The sequence below is a fragment of the Dipodomys merriami genome, unplaced genomic scaffold (genome assembly GCF_024711535.1).
Source record: "Dipodomys merriami isolate MVZ:Mamm:240054 unplaced genomic scaffold, mDipMer1.0.p SCAF_27, whole genome shotgun sequence".
Lineage (NCBI taxonomy): Eukaryota > Metazoa > Chordata > Mammalia > Rodentia > Heteromyidae > Dipodomys > Dipodomys merriami.
The window spans coordinates 5,475,437-5,498,970 of NW_027204159.1; the positions used below are offsets into that span (position 1 = coordinate 5,475,437).

Below are 23,534 nucleotides of genomic sequence, written 5' to 3' on the forward strand. Positions count from 1 at the left end.
TCTACAATGCAAATGCCCCCAACAAGAAGGCAGGAGTTGCCACTCTGATATCTGATAAAATAAACTTTACATTAAAAACATTTCCAAAAGACAAAGAAGGTAACTATATATTAATACAGGAAACAATCCAAGAAAAGAAAACTACCATTGTCAATCTATACTCTCCTAACATTGGTGCACCCCAACATGTTAAGCAAATCCTCTCAGATTTGCAGGAAAAGATGGATTCAAATACAATAATACTAGCAGACTTTAATACTCCACTCTCACCAAAAGACACATCTACTAACCAAAGAATTGGCAAAGACGTCTCCAAATTAAATGATGCCATATCTCAAGACTTAACCGACATATACCAAGTTTTTCACCCAACAACAACCCAGTACACATTCTTCTCAGCAGCCCATGGAACTTTTTCTAAAATAGATCATATCTTAGTTCATACAAGGAATTTAAGCAAATCCAAGAGGATCGACATAATTCCCTGTATTCTATCTGACCATAGTGGAATCAAACTAGTTCTCAATAACAAGGTGTAGAGTAGAAGAAACTCAAACACATGGAAATTAAACAGCACACTGCTGAGCAACATCTGGGTCACAGAATTAATTAAAAAGTTCCAAAAGACCAATGGAACAGATTAGAGGACCCAGAAATAAAGCTGCATACATACAGTCAGTTCATATTTGACAAAGGAGCCAAAGACATACAGTGGAAGAAGCATAGCCTCTTCAACTACTGGTTCTGGTCAGCTGCATGCAGAAAACTGAAAGTGAACCCTAGCCTGTCACCATGCACTAACATCAACTCAAAATGGACTAATGACCTTAACATCAAACCTGATACTCTGAAACTACTGCAGGACAGAGTAGGAGAGACACTTGTACACAGGCAGGGACTTCATGAACAGAGTACCAGGGTTACAACATATTGGAGAAAGACTCGATAAATGGGACTACCTTAAAATAAAAAGTTTCTGCAAGGGCTGGGAAGGTGGCTCAGTGGTAGAGCACTTGCCTTGCATGCATGAGGCCCTGAGTTCGATTCCTCAGCACCACATAAGCAAAAAGAAAAAAGCCAGAAGTGGCACTGTGGCCCAATTGGTAGAGCGCTGGCCTTGAGCTGAAGAACTGAGGGACAGCACCCAGGCCCAGAGTTCAGGCCCCACGATTGGACCCTCCCCCTCCCCCCGCCAAAAAAAGTTTCTGCACAAGCCAGGTGCCAGTGGCTCATGCCTGTAACCCTAGCTACTCAGGAGGCTGAGATCTGAGGATCGAGGTTCAAAGCCAGCCCAGGCAGGAAAGTCTGTGAGACTCTTATCTCCAATAAACCACTAGAAAACCAGAAGTGGCGCTGTGGCTCAAGTGGCAGAGCGCTTGCCTTGAGCAAAAGAGCGCAGGGACAGCACCCAAGCCGAGTTCAAGCCCCGTAACTGACCAAAAAAAAAAAAAAAAAAAAAAAAGTTTCTGCACAGATAAAGAAATAGCAACCCAACTAGAAAGACAGACAACTAATTGGGAAAAAATATTTATCAGCAATATATCAGACAAGGGTCTAATATCCATTATATACAGGGAACTCAAGAAACTAACCCCTCACAAACCTAACAAACCAATCTTGAAATGGGTAAGGGAGCTAAAGAGACTTCTCAGAGGAAGAGATAAAAATGACAAAGAAACACATGAGGAAATGTTCATCATCCCTGGCTGTAAAGGAAATGCAAATAAAAACAACACTGAGATACCACCTTACTCCAGTCAGAATGGCCCACATCCTAAATTCAGCCAATGACAAATGCTGGAGGGGATGCGGAGAAAGAGGAACCCTACTGCATTGCTGGTGGGAATGTATACTAATACAACCACTCTGGAAAGCAGTCTGGAGGTACCTCAAAAGCTAAATATAGATCTCCCCTATGACCCAGCCATACCACTCCTAGGCATCTACCCTGAACAACAGGAACCAGTATACAAAGACGCATGCATTTCCATGTTTATTGCAGCACTGTTCACAATAGCCAAGATTTGGAAACAGCCCAGATGCCCCACTACTGATGAGTGGATCCAAAAATTGTGGAACCAATATATAATGGAATACTTATACAGCCATTAGAAAGGACAAAATAATGGCATTTGCAGGGAAATGGATAGAACTAGAGCAAATTATTTTGAGTGAGGTAAGCCAAGAACAGCACATGGTCTCCCTGATATGTGTATGCTAAAGCCAAAATACAAGAAGATATGACAAAGTAAACAGGACTCGAGAAACAAAGGACAGCCAGTCATTCTGTCGTATCATCACTAAATGACTCCATGTTCTTCACCAGATAGATTTACGGTAAATATATGCACACAACTGAGGGAAGCCAGAAGGAGGAGCAGAATAAGTGGAAAACGGAACAACATAAACAAAGGGGCCCATCAGCTGCACTGGACATAGAAGAAAAAGAACTAAGCAACCCAAAGACAGTGAAGGGAAGGGAGGAATGAGAGGGAAAGGGGGAATAGCTTACACTAAGCAAAAGGAAAGAAATGCAAACATCACCTGAGGTGAGAAAAATAATTTGTATTGTCAAAGCTCATAGAATTCACAAACTTTATAGACCATGATAATGATAATTTGCCTCATGAAGGTTAAAATGTATTTGTGACTTTAACTAAGTACCACTATTCCACAATACTGTGAAATATGTGAAATTTATGTAATCACCTATCTCAATTTTTTTTTTTAAAGTGGGAGAAGGGAAGGGTTAGGAGGGGCAATGTTGTCAGACACTGTGTATTCATATACTGTTTTGTAGAACGGAAACTTCTTTGTACAACTACTTAAAGATAATAATTAAAAAATGTTACTGGGGGCTGGGAAGATGGCTCAGTGGTAGAGCACTTGCCTTGCATGCATGAGGCCCTGGGTTCAATTCCTCAGCACCACATAAGCAAAAAGAAAAAAGCCAGAAGTGGTGCTGTGGCTCAAGTGGTAGAGCGCTAGCCTTGAGCTGAAGAGCTGAGGGACAGTGCCCAGGCCCAGAGTTCAGGCCCCACGACTGGACCCCCCCCCAAAAAAAAAAAAGTTACTGGGAATGTGGCCTAGTAGTAGAGTGTTTGCCTAGCATTCATGAAGCCCTGGATTCGATTCTTTAGTACCACATAACCAGAAAAAGCTGGAAGTGGCACTGTGGCTCAAGTGGTACAGTGCTAGCCTTGAGTAAATGAAGCTCAGGGACAGTGCCCAGGCCTTGAATTCAAGTCCCAGGACTGGCAAAAAATAAAAAATAAAAGTAAAAATATCCTTTGTGCTGGGGGCTGGTGGCTCATGCCTATGATCCTAGATACTCAGGAGGCTGAGATCTGAGGATTGCAGTTCAAAACCAGTCTGTCCAGAAAAGTTCCTGTGAGACTATTATCTCCAATTAACCACTCAAAAACTGGAAGTGGCACCGTGTCTGAAGTTATAGAGCACTAGCCTTGAGTACAAAGAGGCTCAAGGGCAGCATCCATGCCCTAAATTCAAGCCCTACAATGGGGGTGGGGGGTGAGAACACAAAAAATTTCCATTGCTGGGCACTTGATGGCTCATGACTGTAATCCTAGCTACTCAGGAGACTGAGATCTGATGATCATGGTTCAAAGCCAACCAGGGCAAGAAAGTCCAATTAACCACAAGAAAACTGTAAGTACAGCTGTGGTTCAAAGGGGTAGAGCACTAACCTTGAGCAAAAGAGCTCAGGGACATGACCCAGGCCCTGAGTTCAAACTCTACAACCAACAAAATTTTAAAAATTAAAAATTAAATAAAAATAGAAATCTCCTTGATAAGCTGGGTACCCATGGCTCACCCTGTCATGATAGCTACTCAGGAGGCAAAGATCAGAGGTCCGTGGTTGAAAGCCGTCCTAGGCAGGAATGTCCATTAGACTCTTACCTCCAATTAACCACCAAAAACAAAAACAAAAACAAAAAAAAAAAACCCAAAAACAGAAATAAAGCTGTGGCTCAAATGGTAGAGAATATTTTGTCATTGAACAAATAGGTTCAGAGATAGCACACAGGCCCTGAGTTCACGCCCCAGGACTGGCAAAGGGCCTTTATTTATAAATTGTATGGATATAAGTAAGCTAGATAGAAAAAAAGCTATCAATGTACATATACTAACTTGTAGAGAACATGAAATACTATCAAGTGAAAAAATCAAGTTAGGGAGAAATTATGTAATAGGATTCCATTTTGGGAAAACAACCAACTGGCCAAACCTCCATTTTTAAAAAAATTTACTCTTATTTAATCTTTCGATTCAGGAGAAATCAATTACATCACTGTCCCCTATATCTGATTGTTTAAGTTTAAACTCAATTTTATGTTAATCTAGAAAAAAGGAGGGCTCTGTACCCTACACAAGGACATCTTTGTTTCTGTACCTAAGATCTAGAGACAAGTGAGCAGATTCTAGGCACAGTGCCCAAAGGTGAACTTCCCCTACTTACAAAAAATGAAGGTGGGGGGATTAAAAAAAACAAAACAAGGTTGAACAGGAGGGAGAGGGAGAGAGGGAGAGGGGAGAGAGGGAGAGAGGAGAGAGAGAGAGAGAGAGAGAGAGAGAGAGAGAGAGAGAGAGAGAGAGAGAGAGAGTGTCCTAGAGCTTGAACTCAAGACCTATGTGCTATCCTGAACCTTTTCACTAAAGAGTAGTACTCTACCACTCAGTCACAACTCCCCTACACAAGGACATCTTTGTTTCTGTACCTAAGATCTAGAGACAAGTGAGCAGATTCTAGGCACAGTGCCCAAAGGTGAACTTCCCCTACTTACAAAAAATGAAGGTGGGGGGATTAAAAAAAAAAAACAAAAATTTGGGTACAGATAGTAAGGCTATAAGTTGAAGCTGCTAAAGGAGTTAGGATGACAAAAGATTTCAAACAAGGTTGAACAGGTAATCTCTAGATGATAACAATGAGAGAGAGAGAGAGACTGTGTGTGTGTGTGTGTGTGTGTGTGTGTGTGTGTGTGTGTGTGTGTGTGTGTGTGTGTGTGTGTGTGTGTGTGTGTGTGTGTGTGTGTGTGTGTGTGTGTGTGTGTGTGTGTGTGTGTGTGTGTGTGTGTGTGTGTGTGTGTGTGTGTGTGTGTGTGTGTGTGTGTGTGTGTGTGTGTGTGTGTGTGTGTGTGTGTGTGTGTGTGTGTGTGTGTGTGTGTGTGTGTGTGTGTGTGTGTTGGTCCTAGAGCCTGAACTCAAGACCTATGTGCTATCCTGAACCTTTTCACTAAAGAGTAGTACTCTACCACTCAGTCACAACTCCATTTGTGGCTTTTTTTGGTGCTTAATTGTAGATAAGAGTCTCACAGCCTTTCCTGCCTGGGCTGGCTTTGAACCATTATTCTCAGATCTCAAGTCTCCTGAGTAGCTAAGCAATTTACATTGTGCATTAATTTGTTCATCTACAAAAGGAGAATAATAAAAGAGTCAACAATGTAAACTGCATAACACATTATAATTACCAGGACATTTTAACTGTTGCAATTACTTAAAAAACTCACCTTAGTTGGGCACTAGTAGTTCATGCCTGTAATCCTAGCTACTGAGGAGGCTGAGATCTTTGGAACATGGTTTGAAGCCAGCCCAGGCAGGAAAAGTCCATGAGACTTTTTATTTCTGATTATTCACCAAAAAATCACAAGTGGAGGGCTGGGAAAGTGGCTTAGTAGCAGAGTGTTTGCCTGGCATGTATGAAGCCCTGAGTTCAATTCCTCATTACCACATAAACAGAAAAAAAAAAAAAAAAAAGGCACTGTAGCTGAAGTGGTAGAGTGCTAGCCTTGAGAAAAAATAAAAAACAAAAAATCTCAGGGACAGTGCCCAGGCCCTGAGTTCAAGCCCCAGGACTGGAAAAAGAAAAAGAAAAAGCCACAAGTAGAGCTGTAGTTCAAGTGGTAGAATACTAGCTTTGAGCACAAAAGCTCAGGGACAGTGCCCAGGCCCTAAGTTCAAGCCCCAGGAATAGTACATAAAACAACAACAAAACAGAAGGGCTGGGCACAGGTGGCTCACACCTGTAATCCTAGCTACTCAGGAGGCTGAGATCTGAGGATTATGGTTCAAAGCAAGCCCAAAAAAGAAAGTCCATGAGGTATCTTATCTCCAATAAACTACTTAGAAAAAGCCAGAAGTGGTGCTGTGGCTCAAGTGGTAGAATGCTAGCTAGCCTTGAGCACAAAGAGGCTCAGGGACCGCATACAGGCCCTGAGTTTAAGCCCCAGGACTGGCAAAACAACAACAAGAACAAAGGATGGGATGTAGTTCAGATGTAGTAGAACATTTGCCTAACATGTACAATGAGGCCTTGCATTTCATCCCTGGTACAGCAGAGAGAGGGGAAAGAGTGGAGAGAGAGGGGAGGGGGGGAGGGAAGGGAGAGGAAGGAAGGGAAGGTAGGAAGAAAAAAAAGGGGAGGAGGAAGGGAAGGAGGGAGATAGAAAGAAAGGAAAAGGGAAAGGGAAAAAGGAGCCAAAATGTACTAAAAGGGAAAAGTAGCAAAGATATATTAACTTAAAAAGAAAATATAAGCCAGGCACTGGTGGCTCACCTCTATAATCCTAGCTACTCAGGAAGCTGAGATCTGAGGATCATGGCTCAAAACCAGTGAGGGTGGGAAAGACTATGAGACTCTTATCTCCTATTACCCACCAGAAAATCAGAAATGGCACTGTGGCTCAAGTGCTAGAGCACTGGCCTTGAGCTGAAGAGCTCAGGGACAGCACCCAGGCCCAGAGTTCAAGCCCCACAACCAACAAAAAGGAAAAAAAGAAAAGAAACAACAAGCCAAGCTGGGCACCGGTGGCTCATGCCTGTAATCCTAGCTACTCAGGAGGCTGAGATCTGAGGATCACGGTGCAAAGCCAGCATGGGCAAGGAAAGTCCTTGAGACTCTTATCTCCAATAAACCACTAGAAAACCAGAAGTGGTGCTGTGGCTCAAGTGGTAGAGCGCTTGCCTTGAGCTGAAGAGCGAAGGGACAGTGCCCAAGCCCAGAGATCAAGCCCCACGACTGACAAAAAAAAAAAAAAAAGAAAAAGCCAGAAGCCAGTGGCTCATGCCATAATCCTAGCTACTCCAGAGGCTAAGAGCTGTAGGATTGAGGCTCAAGACCACTGTATAAAGAAACTCTCAAACAAGCAAAAAACAGGTCTGGAGGTGTGGTTCAAACAGTAGAGCAACAGCCAGGCAAGCGAAAGGTCCCAAGTTCAAATCCCAGTACTACCAACAACAAAAAAACCTACAAAGCAACATGAAGAACATGAACAATGCAATCATTTTTGCAGACAAACTGTATGCACATACACAAACATAAACATTTTTACTCTTTGAATAGGAAAATATTCTGGAGTCACTTTCTCCAAACAATCATAGGGTTGAGATTAAACTTTCTCTGGCATACCTTTAACATTCTAACACTGTTATTTTTTTTCTTTGTGACAGTATTGGGGACTCCAATTTAAAGCCCTATGCTGATGGCTGGTGCTCTACCACCTGAGCAACACTTCTACTTTCCATGTTTTGCTGGTTAGCAAGAGAAAAGTCTTGTGGATTTGCATGCCCAAGCTGGCTTCAAACTATGATTCTCAGATCTCAGCCTCTTGTGTAGCTAGGATTATAGGCACTGTTGTTATTTTTATATATGTACTACTTTAAAAAATGGATAAATGGCTGTTGGTGGCTCACGCCTGTAATCCTAGCTACTCAGGAGGTTAAGATCTGAGGATCACGGTTCAAAGCCAGCCCGAGCAAGCAAAGTCCATGAGACTCTCATCTCCAATAAACCACTAGAAAACCAGAAGTGGCGCTGTGGTTCAAGCGGTAGAACACTCGCCTTGAGCTGAAGAGCTGAGGGATAGCACCCAAGCCTAGAGTTCAAGCCCCACGACCAATCAAAAAAAAAAAAAGGATAAAGAAAAAATATCATTGATCCTTACCAATTACACAGCAGGTTTCTACACGGTATTTATCAATTTCACAAAGGTTATGAGCCAAATAACTTAATTCAGATTTCATGCTCTGGGGGAAAAAAAGGAAATATCATCTAAAAACTGCATCAATTTACCTTTCTTATAACTAATGCAAATAGGTAACAATCTAATTCAGACATTAAAGCACAGAAGAGTTTAATCAAACCCGAGCAAAGGAAACAACTTATTACCCTGACATAAAGAAGGTTGGAGAATGTGTCCATATTTTCAATCCTATAAGGGTCTTGTTTCCTTAGCTCATTAAAAATGGAGAGGGCTTTGTCAATATCTGCCAAAAGAAGATAGAGGGTTCAGAAGATAATACAATGTACCTCTCAGGACCTAACAGTATTTCATTGTCCTTATTCACTTACCTCTGATATTGTGATAGGCAACGGCAATTTGGGAAACAATATATGAGCTCTTAGAAAAGCCCACATCAATGAGATTCTGATATTTTTGAAGGGCCTCCTCTATCAACTGCAATTCTGTATATATGTGAGCCAGAAAAAATTCTTTCATCCAAGTGTCTGGCAAAGACAGGAACTTCAGCTAGCAGAAGAGAGAATGGGGGTTGGGGGGTAGGGAAGAGGGGGGAGAGAAACATACTTAATAAATTGATATTTCTCCCAAATGAACATTAAGGAAGGATCTTCATTGTCTCAAGGTATTTATCACTAAAATTGTATTAGTGCACCTAAAAATGAATACAGGGTAATTTAAGTGACAACTAAAATACAATTGGGATAAAATAAACTGAAAGAAAGAAAACAAACAAACAAGAATTTGAGGTAAAGCGGCGCACAGTTCAAAGCCAGCCCAGGTAGGAAAGTCCGTGAGACTCTTATCTCCAATAAAAACCACTAGAAAACCGGAAGTGGCACTGTGACTTAAGCGGTAGAGCGCTCGCCTTGAGCTGAAGAACGCAGGGACAGGGCCCAAGACCACAGAGTTCAAGCCCCACAACCCACCAAAAAAAAAAAGAATTTGAGTCAAGTCTTACAGGATGGGTAGGATTAAATAAAAAAGAGAGCCAGGCTCACATCTGTAATCCTATCTACTCAAGAGACTGAAATCTGAGCATCAGTGGTTCAAAGCCAGTCCAGCAGGAAAGTCTATGAGACTCTTACCTCCCAAAAACTACTCAGAAAAAGCGGGGAGTGATCCTCTGATTCAAGTAGTAGAGTGCTAGCCTTGAGCATAAAGAAGCTCAGGGACAGAGCCCAGGCTCAAAATTCAAGCCCCAGGACAAACAAGAGAGGTGGGGGGAGGGGGGAAGGGAGAACTGTACAGGGAGAGAGGGAAAGAGAAACAGGGTGATGGGGAGGAGGAGATGGGAGGGAGGAAGGGGGAGAGGGGGAGAGGGAGAATACAATATTATAGGCAAGGGCAACAAAATGGAAGTACAGGAAAAACAGACATGAATAAAGATAAGTAGAGCAAGAAACTAGTTTGATTTGAGGAAGCTATTTATTGGAAAAATATGATTGGACTGGTAAGGTAGATCCAATCATGCAACTGAAAATGATATGTAATAAAAACAACTGCAAATTTCTGCCAAAAGAATGATGTAATAAAGCCGGATGCTGATGGCTCACACCTGTAATCCTAGCTACTCAGGAGGCTGAGATCTGAGGATAGAGGTTCAAAGCCAGCTCAGAGAGTAAAATCCATAAGACTCTTATCTCAAATAAACCACCAGAACTGGAAGTGGCACTATGGCTCAAGTGTAGAGCATTTGCCTTGAGCTGAAGAGCTGAGGGACAAGGCCCAGGCCCATAGCTCAAGCCCCATGACTGAAAAAAAAAAAAAAGCCGGACGCTGGTGGCTCACGCCTGTAATCCTAGCTACTCAGGAGGCTGAGATCTGAGGATCGCGGTTCAAAGCCAGCCCGGGCAGGAGAGACCGTGAGACTCCTATTTCCAATAAACCACCAGAAAACCGGAAGTGGCGCTGTAGCTCAAGTGGTAGAGCGCTTGCCTTGAGCTGAAGAGCTGAGGGACAGCACCCAGGCCCAGAGTTCAAGTCCCACGACTGACAAAAAAAAAAAAAAAAAAGAATGATTAATAACGTGTTTAAGAAAAGTTGGAGGAGCCAGGCACTGGTGGCTCACACCTGTAATCCTAGCTACTCAGGAGACTGAGATTTGAGGATCACGGTTCAAAGCCAGCCCAGGCAAGACAGTTCATGAGACTCTTATCTCCAATAAACCACTCAGAAAACCAGAAGTGGCACTGTGGCTCAAGTGGTAGAGTGCTAGCCTTGAGCTGAAGAGCTGAGGGAGAGAGCCCAGGCCCAGAGTTCAAGCCCCACAACAGCCAAAAAAAAAAAAAAAAAGAAAAAAGAAAAAACGTTGGAGGGCTGGGAATGTGGCTTAGTGGTAGAGTGCTTGCCCAGCATGCATGAAGCCCTGGGTTCCATTCCTCAGTACCAGAAAAACAGAAAAAGCCAGAAGTAGCACTGTGACTCAAGTGGTTGAGTGCTAACCTTGAGCAAAAGCAGCTCAGGGACAGGGCCGAGGCCCTGAGTTCAAGCCCCAAGATTGGCAAAAAAAAAAAAAGTAACCCAAACTTGAGTGAGATGGCTTATGTTCAAGTTCTAAATTAACTGGCACCTTTCTCCCCAAAAGAAAAAAATAGAGAAAGGAAATCTTCTCTTTGGAATCAGGAGAGAAACTACCGTTGAGTCTGTACAAGAAGTTACAGCAAATCTTGAATGTGAAAATATAAATATGAAAAACATTTTAAAATAAAGGGACATAAGACTAATGAGAACTACTGAACAAGGGCTGTCATTATCAAATGATGATCAAGATTTCAAAACAGTGAAAGATGCAGCATAACTAGTATAATCAAAGGTTAACATCATACCCCCAAAGACACTTTATTACAGATTATATAAAACTTAGAGCAGCTCATCTCAATTTACCATCTCTTTGTCTGTGATCAAGTTACAGAGTTCTAACCAGGCTCCCCAATGCAAAGGCAAAACATGAGTAGCCTCCACAAACACATCAATAGCTTCTTTCACCAAGTCCAGTTTTCGAAGCACAACACCATACCTGGAAAAAAAGAAAATAATCACAAAAGAGGTTAATTCTTCTGTTCATTTCTATTTTTTTTTTTTTTTACTAACACATTAGTTGTACAAGGGAGGGGTTTCCATGGTCACATTTAACTATATAATATACCCCCATCAATCATTCACCCCCTCTTCCTACCATTCTCTCTCAAAGAGTTTAATTCTTTTCCCTTCTATTTAAGAAATATATTATAGAAAGTTCCAAAAAACCACAACACTTACAGATAAAGACCAAATCCATCAAGTTCCCTAGCTTGATGTTTTTTGCTGAGCTCCACTCTCAATTCTCTAAGAGCCTCATTTTTCACTTGTCCTTTCTCCAGAGGACCTAAGAAAGAAATTGTCTGATCTAAGGAAGGATGCTGATTTTCATTCTCAAAGATATGTATATATATGCATTATATATAATATGTATTATATGATATATATACATGTGTCATATATAAATATATCTATATATATTGCTGTTAGCCTCAAACAAATTATGCCTAAAACCTCTGGTAAATACAAGCAGTCAATAACATCTACCATAATCCATTTATTTGTAAATTACAAGTGATAATGTTCTGCAATCCTATTTCATTAAACCCACACAGTTGACTTTATTCAAATTAGTTACTGCTAAAAATCAGAAACTTCCATTAAAACAGAATTTTCAGTTTCAGTTTGTAAGAAACAGAAAAGAAATCCTTAGCAATGACAGGCCCAGATTTCCCATTAGGCAACACTGCTGCAGCTGAGATAAACTATGTAATTTACAATGTACAACAATTTATATTACCTGCCTGAGTCAAATAGCCATATAACTTTGAAACCCTGCTTTTTAAGTCAAAAGATAACAACAACAACAAAAAAAATCATACCTAGGCTATCAACTGTTTCATCATCCTTCTTTTTCTCTCCAGACTGTAAGAGAAAAATTAACAAATGGATCTTTTTCAGTTAGATCTAAAATACATTCTAAAACTAGCAGCCTGATTCTACTTTAAGTAGAATTTGGTTGGTGTTGGACTTGTCCAACCAAATTTCATCTATTTTTTGGTCACTAATTTTAAAAAATTATTCAGGAGCTCCTACTGGCTAAGACTGGGTAACTAAAGCAATAAAATAATAATGATTATAAACAATTAAAAATACAAGATCCATGAGTCATACTGATACCAAATAAATAAATGGGAAAAGGATGGTGCTGCTTCGAGTAGAATGACAAACTTCAAGAAACAAATGTGGAGAATACCAGAATGGAAAACATCATACAACATCATGATAAAGAGTACTTCTGGCAAGAATTAACAATTGATATTAAGTTTAAAAGAAATGTTTTAATGAAGTGTAGGCCTTCAAGTATATCCCCTTAGATTGTAGATTAATTCCAATTAAAAAAGAGTAACTACACAGTGGAGAAAATGTGCAACATTTGACCAAGTAATAATTAAATTTAATACCCTGGTCTGGGGGCTATAGCTCTGTACTAGAACATGGGGGCTTAGCATATCCAAGGCTCTAGGGTTTGATCCATCATCATCCAGAAAAAGAGAGAGTAACAGAGAAAGAAAAAAGATTGGGGGTAAATACCATTACCATTATTTTTAAAAGATACAAACAGAAGCAGTTCATACTAAATTTATCATGACATCAAATTCGTCAGAGAGTAAGACATTTTGTTTATGGGTATGCCTATATACACAAGTGTGGAGATAGAAATGACAAAATGTATGTGAATGCCAGGCAAGGTGGAGCATACACAGAACCCTAGCATTCAAAAGGTAAGGCAGGATTGAGATTTAAAGTCCAGCGAGTGCTACATACTAAGTTCAAAGCCTGCCTAAGGGAGCTGCTGTCTCAAAATCCAAGGGCTGATCCTGGTACACACCTATAATCCTAACTATTCAGGTGGCTGAGATCTGGAGGACTTTGGTTAAAAACCAGCCTAGGCAGAAAAGTTTGCAAGACTCCATCTCCAAAATACCTTAACAAAAATTAGGTTGAAGGCATAACTTTAACAGTAGAGTACCTGAGTTCATACCCTTATACTGACACATTGATATATATCTCTCCCTCTCTTCTCTCCCTCTCCCCTTCCCCTGCCCCCCTCCCTGTTTTTCTCTCTCAGGGATGGGGATATAGCCCATGAATAGAGTACTTGTTGAGCATATACAAGGCACTGAATGACTGGATCCCTAGTACTACCGGAAAAGAAAAAAAAAAAAAGCAAATTTCACATATATTTTACACAGTAAAAATACAGAATTAGGAACATAGAGACTTTAGGTTCTGAGTGAATCAAACACCAGTACTTAAAAAAAAAAAAAAAAAGAGCCAGGAGTTGGGACATATATCTGTAATCCTTCCACTTGGGAGAAGAAAAAAGGAGGATCAAAAATCCAAGCTTGGGCAGGGAATGTGGCTTAGAGGTAGAGTGCTTGACTTGTATGCACAAAACCCTGGGTTCAATTCCTCAGTACCACATAAACAAGAAAAGCTGAAAGTGGCACTGTGGCTCAAGTGGTAGAGTGCTATCAAAGACAATGCCCAGGCCCTGAGTTCAAGCCCAGGACTGGCAAAAAAAATAATAATAAAACAAAAAATCCCAAGCTTGTCTGGGTGCTGGTGGCTGTCATCCTAGCTACTCAAGAGGCTGAGATCAGAGGATTGCCGGTTCAAAGCCAGCCTGGGCAAGAAAGTCCATTAAGAGTTTTATCTCCAATACACTACTCAGAAAAAGCCAGAAGTAGTGCTGTGGCTCAAAGTGGTAGGGAGCTAGTTGAGCCAAAGAAGCCCAGGGACTCTGTGCAGGCCTAGAGTTCAAGCCCCAGAACCAGCAAAAAAAAATTTAAAAAAAAAAATTTTTTTCCAGGCTAATCTGGGCTATAGATAAGACCCTATCTCAAAAAACAAAAATAAATAAATAAAACTAAAAACAATTGGGGGAGGGGGATGAAACAGTGCAAACCACAAAAAGCTGCCATACTTGACTAAGACACTATCTAAAAATAAGGACTATATAATTGGATTTTTTTTTTGCCAGTCCTGGGGCTTGAACTCAGGGCCTGGACACTGTCCCTGAGCTGCTTTTACTTGAGGCTAACATTCTACCACTTGAGCCACAGCTCCACTTCCGGCTTTTTCTGTTTATGTGGTACTGAGGAATGGAACCCAGGGCTTCATGCAAGCTAGGCAAGCACTCTACCACTAAACCACATTCCCAGCCCTAACTGGATTTTTTGTTATTGTTTTTGTTGCCAGTACTGGACTTGAACTCTGGGCTAGGGCACTGTCCAGAGTTTTGCTCAAAGATGTCACTCTATGACTTGATTCACAGATCCACTTCTGACATTTTGGTTTAATTGAAGAATCTTACTTTCCTGCCCGGGCGTCTTCTATCTTCAATCCTCAGATCTCAGCCACCTGAGTAGCTAGGATTATAGACATGAGCCAGCAGCTCACAGCTTAATATTTTTTTTAAAAAATCCATTTACACATAAAATAAGGAAAAGTAGAAAGATATATTCAAAAAGTTCCAGGTGTTTGGTAATTTCAGAACTCAGGAAGCTGCTGCAGGAGAATCACAAGTTCCAGACCAGCCTGTGTTACACAGTAAGATCCTGTCTCAAAAGAACAAATAAGCATATACATGTTTAATTACTATCAACAGTACTAATTTTACTTGCATTCACAATTTTAATAGCCATAAAATAAAATATCATATTACAAATAAAGCGATAATATTATAAATTAAAAATCAACACAGAAGTGAGAACAGCTTACACTAAGCTAAAGGAAAGAAATGTTCATATCACTTGATTAAAAAAAAAAAGCTGGCTGGGAAGGTAGCTCTGCGGTAGAGTGCATGCCTTGCAAGCATGAGGCCCTGGGTTCGATTCCTCAGCACCACATAAACAGAAAAAGCCGGAAGTGGCGCTGTGGCTCCAGTGGTAGAGCACTAGCCTTGAGCTGAAGAGCTGAGGGACAGCGTCCAGACCCAGAGTTCAGGCCTCATGACCGGCAAAAAAAAAAAAAAAAAAAAAAAAAGCTATAGTGTCCAAATTTGTAGAGTCCATAAGCTTTATAGACCACGATGACAGCTGGGTGCCTGAGGATTGCTTTCAAAGCCAAAACAGGCAGAAAATCCATGAGACTCTGACCTCCAATAAACCACTCAGAAAACCGGAAGTGGCATTGTGGCTCAAGTGGTAGAAAGCTAGCCTTGAGCGGAAGGGCTCAGGGACAGTGCCCAAGCCCAGAGTTCAAGCCCCACGACCGACGAAAAATAAAAATAAAAATAAATAGACCAGGGCTGGGAAGGTGGCTCAGTGGTAGAGCGCTTGCCTTGCATGCATGAGGCCCTGGGTTCAATTTCTCAGCACCACATATGCAGAAAAAAAAAAAGCCGGAAGTGGCGCTGTGGCTCAAGTGGTAGAGTGCTAGCCTTGAGCTAAAGAGCTGAGGGACAGCGCCCAGGCCCAGAGTTCAGGCCCACAACCGGACCCTAAATAAATAAATAAATAGACAGACTGTGATAACAATGTTCCTTGTGAAAGTTAAAATGTGTTTGACTTTAAGTATCATTATCCCACAATACTGTGAAATTTGTGAAATTTATATAATCACTTAATCTCAATAAAGAAAAAAAATATTGGTCTGGGAAGACGGCTCAGTGGTAGAGCGCTTGCCTTGCATGCCTGAGGCTCTGGGTTCAATTCCTCAGCACCACATAAGCAAAAAGAAAAAAGCCGGAAGTGTCGCTGTGGCTCAAGTGGTAGAGTGCTAGCCTTGAGCTGAAGAGCTGAGGGACAGCGCCCAGGCCCAGAGTACAGGCCCCATGACCGGACCCAAAAAAAAAAAGAAAAAAAATATTGCCACATGTGTAAGAATGTTAAAAGGTGTGACACTGATCAAGAGGCACTGTATTTTATAAACTGCTCTGTTGAATGGCAACTCCTTTGTACAACTACTTAAAGAAAATAAAAATATATTATAAAAAAAAACAACACAAGTCAGGTATCAGTGGCTCCTGCCTGTAATCCTAGCTACTCAGGAGGCTGAGATCTGAGGATCTCAGTTCAAAGCCTGACTGGGCAGGACCATGAGACTCTTATCTCCAATAAACTACCAGAAATCCAAAAGTGGCGCTGTGGCTCAAGAGGTAGAACACTAGCCTTGAGTTGAAGACCTGAGGGACAGCACTCAAGCCCAGAGGTCAAGCCCCACAACCAACCAAAAAAGAAAAAAAAAAAAAATCAACACAATTTACTGCACAGGAAATGGCTCACTGTATTGCTATATCCCAATCAAACTCTCTCCTCCTTCATCTTTCTCCCTCACTTTCTCAAAACAATTTCTTAGTCAGGTGTTGGTGGCTCATGCCTGTAATACTAGCTACTCAGGAAGCTGAGATGTAAGGATTATTATTTCTAGCCCAAGCAGGAAAGTCCAGGGGACTCTTATTTCCAATTAAGCTCCAAAAAAGCCAGAAGTCAAGCTATGGCTCAGGTAGTAGTGTGCTAGCCTTGAGCAAAAAAGCTCAGAGCAGCCAGGTGCTGGTGGCTTACTTCTATAATCCTAGCTACTCAGGAAGCTGAGAATTAAGATCAAGGTTTGAAGTCAACCTAAGTAGGAAAGTCTCTTATCTCCAATAAACTACTCAGGAAAAACTCAGAAATAGCGCTGTAGCTCAAAGTTTTGAGCACTAGCTTTGAGTACAAAGAGGTTCAAGGATAGCACCCAAGCCCCATTTTCAAGCCCCAGGACTTGCACAAAAAAAAGCAACAACAAAAATTAACCTAATACTAAACACTTATAGACATAAAGAACGTTATATAATCTCATATAATTATCCTGTTAATATCAGTCACAGGTGCCTACTGGTACTAATGATAAAAATCAAGATTTTGTACTTGCATTGAAGGTGTTAGACCATAGTCCTACCCCTTTTTGCTTTAGTTGTTGTTCAAATGACCAGGTTAGCTTAGACCAGCATTCTCTTATTTGGGCTTTCTACATAGTTGAGATGACTGCTACATACCACCAAAACCCAGCTACTGTCTGGACTAGCCAAGCCACAATCCTCTTAAACTGGAGTTATAGGTATGAGCCACCATGCCCAGCTCCATGTAGCCATTATTATAAAACTTTATTTTATTTTATTTTTTTGGGGTCCAGTCATGGGGCCTGAACTCTGGGCCTGGGCACTGTCCCTCAGCTCTTCAGCTCAAGGCTAGTGCTCTACCACTTGAGCCACAGCACCACTTCCGGCTTTTTTCTTTTTGCTTATGTGGTGCTGAGGAATCGAACCCAGGGCCTCAGGCATGCAAGGCAAGCGCTCTACCACTGAGCCACCTTCTCAGCCCTATAAAACTTTATTTTTCATTCTTTTTTTTTTGGTTGTGGGGCTTGAACTCTGGGCCTGGGAGCTGTCCTTCAGCTCTTCAGCTCAAGGCAAGCACTCTACCACTTGAGCTACAGTGCCACTTCTGGTTTTCTGGTGGTTTATTGGAGATAGGAGTCTCACAGTCTTTCCTGCCCGGGCTGGCTTTGAACCGTGATCCTCAGATCTCAGCCTCCTGAGTAGCTAGGATTACAGGCGTGAACCACCAGCGCCCGGCTTTCATTCATTTTTATTACCATTAAACACTTATAAAGTACATTTACTGGGGTTAGAGGCATGGTTCAGTTGGTAGAGCACCAGCAGCAGGTACCAAGTTCTAGTATCAGTCTCAGACAAAAAAATATATAAAAAATAAAAACGTACATTTACTTGGTGGCCCATTTTCAATCTATTTAAAAGGTTAAACCTTTCCCATGTGGTTCTAAATATAAATGTTTCATTGAAGAAAAAACATGGGGCTGGGAGTTGGCCCAGTGTAGAGTGCTTGCCTTGCATGTATGAGGCCCTGGGTTTGATTCCTCAGCACCACATAAGCAGAAAAAAAAGCTGGAAGTAGCACTGTAGCTCAAGTAGTAGAATGCTAGCCTTGAGCTGAAGAGCTGAGGGACGGTGCTCAGAGTTCAGATCCCATGGCTGACCAAAAAAAAAAATAACATTTAAAATGGTCCTTACCAGATATCTGGAATACATGAACAGGAAATAGGCTTTCTTGCTATTGCAGCCATGTAAGAAATGTGCTGCCCGATCATATTCTTTAACATCAAAGTAGGCCTTGGCCAGGGTGTAAGCATCCATATCCTGGGCATCCTCCTATGAGACATATGTACATAGTGATCAGAAATAGAACCTCTGAAGTTCAAATATAAAAAGCATATTAATTGCAACACAAAAGAAAACATGATTTTTCTCCTCCCCTAAACCTAATATATGTATATGTATAGATATTCACCACACAGCATTTCTAAATTGTTATCAAGGAGTTATAGAAAGGGGTATAATTCCATAAATCAGGTTATGAGTACAATGCTTTCTGGACAATGTCATTCCTTCCTATTTTTCACCCATTTTCCCTCTCCTGTCCCTACCTATAAGTTACAGAGTTCATTTTTTACATAGTGTACATTGAATACCATGACTGCATTTTCTCACCCTTCCTCCCTCCATTCCTCCCCTTCCCCCACCCCCAAAAAACACGTTTCCATCTCTTGGTATTCGTTTTAATAAACAGTACTTTGGTTGTTCACAGAATTTATACCTTTGGATTATTTTCCCCAAGTATATCCTTCTTTGGTCAGTTTGTACATAGAAGTATTTTTATATATTTATTACCAGGGAAAGTCAAAAAGAGCCTCTTTCCAAAATATATTTCCAGAACAAAGAGTTGAAGAAAAAGTGAAAATTTTACAATTAAACCAATATCCTAAAGAAACATGTACTGTTTATACAAATGTATTAGAAACTGCATGATAAAGTTTATTGTCAGGAATATGAATTCAAGTTTTGACTCCTTGATTTGCTTGTTTCATTACACAAGTAGAGGTTACGTAGCTTTTCTAAGCATCTATTACTTCTTCTGTAAAGTGAAACAAATACTATCAACCTTACAGAGATGTTATTAGGAAAAAGTCAAATAAAATGTCCAACATTAATATTTGGCATTTCTTCTCCTGTGTTTGAAATTTTTACATAAATTCTGTGCAATTACTTGTTTTGCATTTTAATGGTTTTGTCATATAGTATTTCAGAACAGGGTTTTTTTATTTTTTGGGGGGTCCAGTCGTCGGGCCTGAACTTTGGGCCTGAGCGCTGTCCCTCAACTCTTCAGCTCAAGGCTAGAGCTCTACCACTTGAGCCACAGCGCCACTTCCGGCTTTTTTTTTCTGCTTATGTGGTGCTGAGGAATCGAACCCAGGGCCTCAAGCATGTAAGGCAAGCGCCCTACCACTGAGCCTCCTTCCCAGCTAGAGAACACGGTTGTTTTTGTGGTACAGGAGACTGAACTCAGGACCCTGTGCTTTAAGCAGGTTCTCTACCACTTGAGCCACACTACATTAGCTACTTTTCAATAGTTCTATAGTTCTTGCATTTAAACCCAGGAACGCATGAACTACAACCCTCTTTATTTATGCTTTCCACATAGTAACTGGGATGACATGCACACTCCACCATGATCAGTCCTTTTTTTTCTTTGTTGTTGTTTTTAATGTAATATGTGATTTGTTATTTGTTTTTTCTTTTGCAATTCCAGAATTTTATTTTTTATTATGAAAATACCATATAGAGGGGTTACAATTACATGGGTAAGATAACGAGTATATTTCTTATCAAGCATTGTTGCCTCCTCCTTTGTTTCCCCTTCCCATCTCCCACCTCCACCCCCACCCCCAGTCTTTCTTTTTGATGGTTAATTGGAGGTAAGAGTCTCACAGACTTTCCTGCCTAGGCTGGCTTCTAACTGCAATCCTCAGATCTCAGTCTCCTGAGTAGCTAGGATTACTGTGGTAAGCCACTGGTGCCTGGCTTTTGTTTCGTTTTGTTTCATTTTGTTTTGGCAGTTTTTTTGGTGTTGCTCCTCGGGCTTGAACTCAGAGCCTAGGACTGTCCCTAGCTTCTTTTGCTCAAGACTAATGTTCTACCATCTAAGCCACAGCTCCACTTCCAGCTTTTCTGGTATTTTTTTGGAGAAGAGTCTCCTGGACTTTCCTGCTCTGGCTGGCTTCAAACTATGATCTTCAGATCTCAGCCTCCTGAGTAGCTAGGATTACAAGCATAAGCCACTGGCACCTGGCCATGCCAAGTTTTTTACTGGTTGAAATGATATCTAAGGAACTTTTTGTCTAGGCTGGCTTCACAGTCCCAATCTCCATTTCCTAAGTAGGTGCGATGACAGAAGTCATATATGTATATGTACATACATACATACATATATATATCCTTCAAATTCTAGGAATGAGTATATTAAAATCTGAGAAACTTCTTTTTATCTTTGTCCTAATATCATCAGTACAAAACTAGAACCCAAACATATTCAGTGTCCTTTTTCCCCCATTTATGAACATGTCCTAACTGTGGCCACTGACCTTAGGATTCTGGTGTCCTTTCACATCTGTTCACCAATTGCTTCTTTTCCCCTCACCCCTCTCCTGGATTATCATTTCTGAGTAAGAATTACTCAGGGGTTTTTTTGTTGTTGTTTGGTTTTTGTTTTGTTGAGTAGGGGAAATAAATCAAGAAATATCAGCAAGGGAAAAAAAATGGACTAGCCCGGCACCAGTGGCTCTCGCCTGTAATCCCAGCTACTGAGGAGGCTGAGATCTGAGGATCACGGTTCAAAGCCAGCCTGGGCAGGAAAGTCCATGAGACTTTTTTTTTTTTTTTTTTTTGGTCAGTCATGGGGTTCAACTCTGGGCCTGGGCACTGTCCCTCAGCTCTTCAGCTCAAGGCAAGTGCTCTACCACTTGAGCCATAGCACCACTTCCTCCATGAGACTCAATTCCAATAAACCACTAGAAAGCCATAAGTGCCGTTAGAAAACCATAAGTGGCTCAAGCAGTAGAGCACTCACCTAGAGCTGAAGAGCTTAAGGATAGATCCCAAGCCCAGAATTCAAAACCCACGACCAACCAAAAAATAAGGACTATGATGAAAATCATACTGATCATGCCAAACTATGTTTATACACAGTATGGGCCACATAAAAGATATATTCAGCTGGGAGCCAGTTCATGCTTATAATCTTAGCTACTCAGGAGACTGAGATCTGAGAATGGGGACAGAAAAGTCTCTCTGAGACTCTTATCTCCAATTAACATCTCAAAAACCAGAAGTGGTGTTGTGGTTCACAGTGGTAGACCACTAGCCTTGAATGAAAGAGCTCCAGGACAGCACCCAGGCCTGAGTGCAAGCCTTCAGTAACTCTTTACAGACCAAAGTTTTAAGGTTTAATCTACTTTAAACTTTAGATTAAAGTTCAATAAGATTCAAGTGTTTCTGGATGTTTTCTTTTTTTTTTTTTGTCAGTCATGGGGCTTGAACTCTGGGTCTGGGCACTGTCCCTCAGCTCTTCAGCTCAAGGTGAGTGCTCTACCACTTGAGCCACAGGGCCACCTCCAGTTTTCTGGTCATTTATTGAAGATAAGAGTCTCATGGACAGGGCTGGAAAGGTGGCTCAGTGGTAGAGCGCTTGCCTTGCATGCCTGAGGCCCTGGGTTCGATTCCTCAGCACCACATAAAGAAAAAAGCCGGAAGTGGCACTGTGGCTCAAGTGGAAGATCGTTAGCCTTGAGCTGAAGAGCTGAGGGACAGCGCCCAGGCCCAGAGTTCAGGCCCCATGACCGGACCCAAAAAAAAAAAAAAAAAAGAGTCTCACGGACTTTCCTGCCCGGACTGGCTTTGAACCACGATCCTCAGCTCTCAGCCTCCTGAGTAGCTAGGATTACAGGCATGAGCCACCAGCACTCAGCGTTTGGATTTTTCCAGACAAGAAAGCACAGCCCATCAAATTAGCAATGAAGCTATTAAATCAAAACACTTCATAGCAAGTTGTAAACTATTAAACTAACCAATTAGTTAACGCTCTAGTAATCCAATTCACTCAACAATGCTTTTCCCAATTCAGGAACCTCAATGCACTGTAAAAGTAGACAAAGGGAAGTAAAAATTAGTAAGAAATAAATCACAATGACAACTGTGGTCAAATTAGAATGTATGTTTTACTCTCAACTTATTTACTCTTTTGTTGTTGTTGTTGTTGTTGTTGTTTGTCAGTCGTGGGGCCTGAACTCAGGGCCTGGGCGCTATCTATCAGCTCTTCAGCTCAAGGCTAGTGCTCTACCACTTGAGCCACAGCACCACTTCCGGCTTTTTTTCTTTTTGTTTATGTGGTGCTGAGGAATCAAACCCAGGGCCTCAGGCATGCAAGATAAGCACTCTACCACTGAGCCACCTCCCCAGCCCTCAACTTATTTACTCTTGAAAACCCAGTGAAATGGGAAGGGGAAACAAAGGAGGAGGCTACAATGCTTGATAAGAAATGTACTCATTTTCTTGCCCATGTAATTGTAACCCCTCTGTACAGTATTTTCACAATAAAATAAATAAATAAAGAAAGAAAAGAAAACCCAGTGAAGTAAGGAGGTCAGGTCTGGCTGGCACCATATTGGCCACATGGTGAATTATAGGTCTGGCATCTTGTCTTCATGCTGGGGGAAAGACCCCCTCCTTTCCCACCCCACCCCACCCCACCCCACCCCTATCACCTGCCTCCCAGGTAATAGGTGTGCCCAGATCCCTGGAGACAGGGGCAGGCATTTGGCAGATAAGTTACTCAATCTGTCAGTCCAGTGCCTGGGACTGGGAATTTGCTGAGGATCTGCCCCCTGTGATGACCTATTTAGGCCCAGAACAGCCTAGCCACCAGGACTCCAAGCCTTATGTGTCTCTGTGATTGTGTCCTGTGTCCAGTTTCCTGGCTCCTCTCCCATCATCATGGTGTCCCAATTCAGCTCTCCATGGGAGCTAAATTGGCTTGTATTGTTTTTGTTATTTCTTTCCTCTTTAACATGTTTCATGGCTGTTACGTGTAGTTGCGTGCTGCAGGCCTTTGTAACAATGGGTGGCCTACAGCCTGTTAACTGTATAATAAAGGCTCCAAATATTCTATATTTTAAAATGTGGCCTCTGGGATGATTTACTTTACAACACCAGTAGTAATTAATATTAGACTGCCTACACTGATGCTGTTAGTTAAGAACATGACAGGAGGGCTGGGAATGTGGCTTAGTGGTAGACTGCTTGCCTAGCATGCATGAAGCCCCGAGTTTGATTCCTCAGTACCACATAAACAGAAAAAGCTGGAAGTGGTGCTGTGGCTCAAGTGGTAAAGTGCTAGCCTATGCAAAGGAAGCTCAGAGAAATTGTTCGGGCCCTGAATTCAAGCCCCAGGACTGGCAAAAAACAAAACAAAAACAAAAAAAGAGATTATGACTGGTGCAGGCAAGACTATCAGTGTAATTGAATCCAGTTCTAGGCAGTACATCAAAAACATTTTTAATTTAAAAAATACATAAAGG

At 41.5% G+C, this 23,534-nt stretch overlaps 1 protein-coding gene across 1 annotated transcript in view; it reads right to left on the reverse strand.

The window, feature by feature from the left end:
* Positions 1-23,534, reverse strand: part of Cdc23 (cell division cycle 23) — a 38,102-nt gene that overhangs the window by 12,357 nt on the left and 2,211 nt on the right. The window contains exons 3-9 of the mRNA XM_070036089.1: positions 18,136-18,273; positions 11,939-11,981; positions 11,298-11,403; positions 10,923-11,055; positions 8,369-8,546; positions 8,186-8,283; positions 7,962-8,043 (exon numbers count right to left, since the gene is read on the reverse strand). Of these exons, the coding sequence (XP_069892190.1) occupies positions 7,962-8,043; positions 8,186-8,283; positions 8,369-8,546; positions 10,923-11,055; positions 11,298-11,403; positions 11,939-11,981; positions 18,136-18,273 (778 nt within the window). The remainder of the gene's footprint in view (positions 1-7,961; positions 8,044-8,185; positions 8,284-8,368; positions 8,547-10,922; positions 11,056-11,297; positions 11,404-11,938; positions 11,982-18,135; positions 18,274-23,534) is intronic.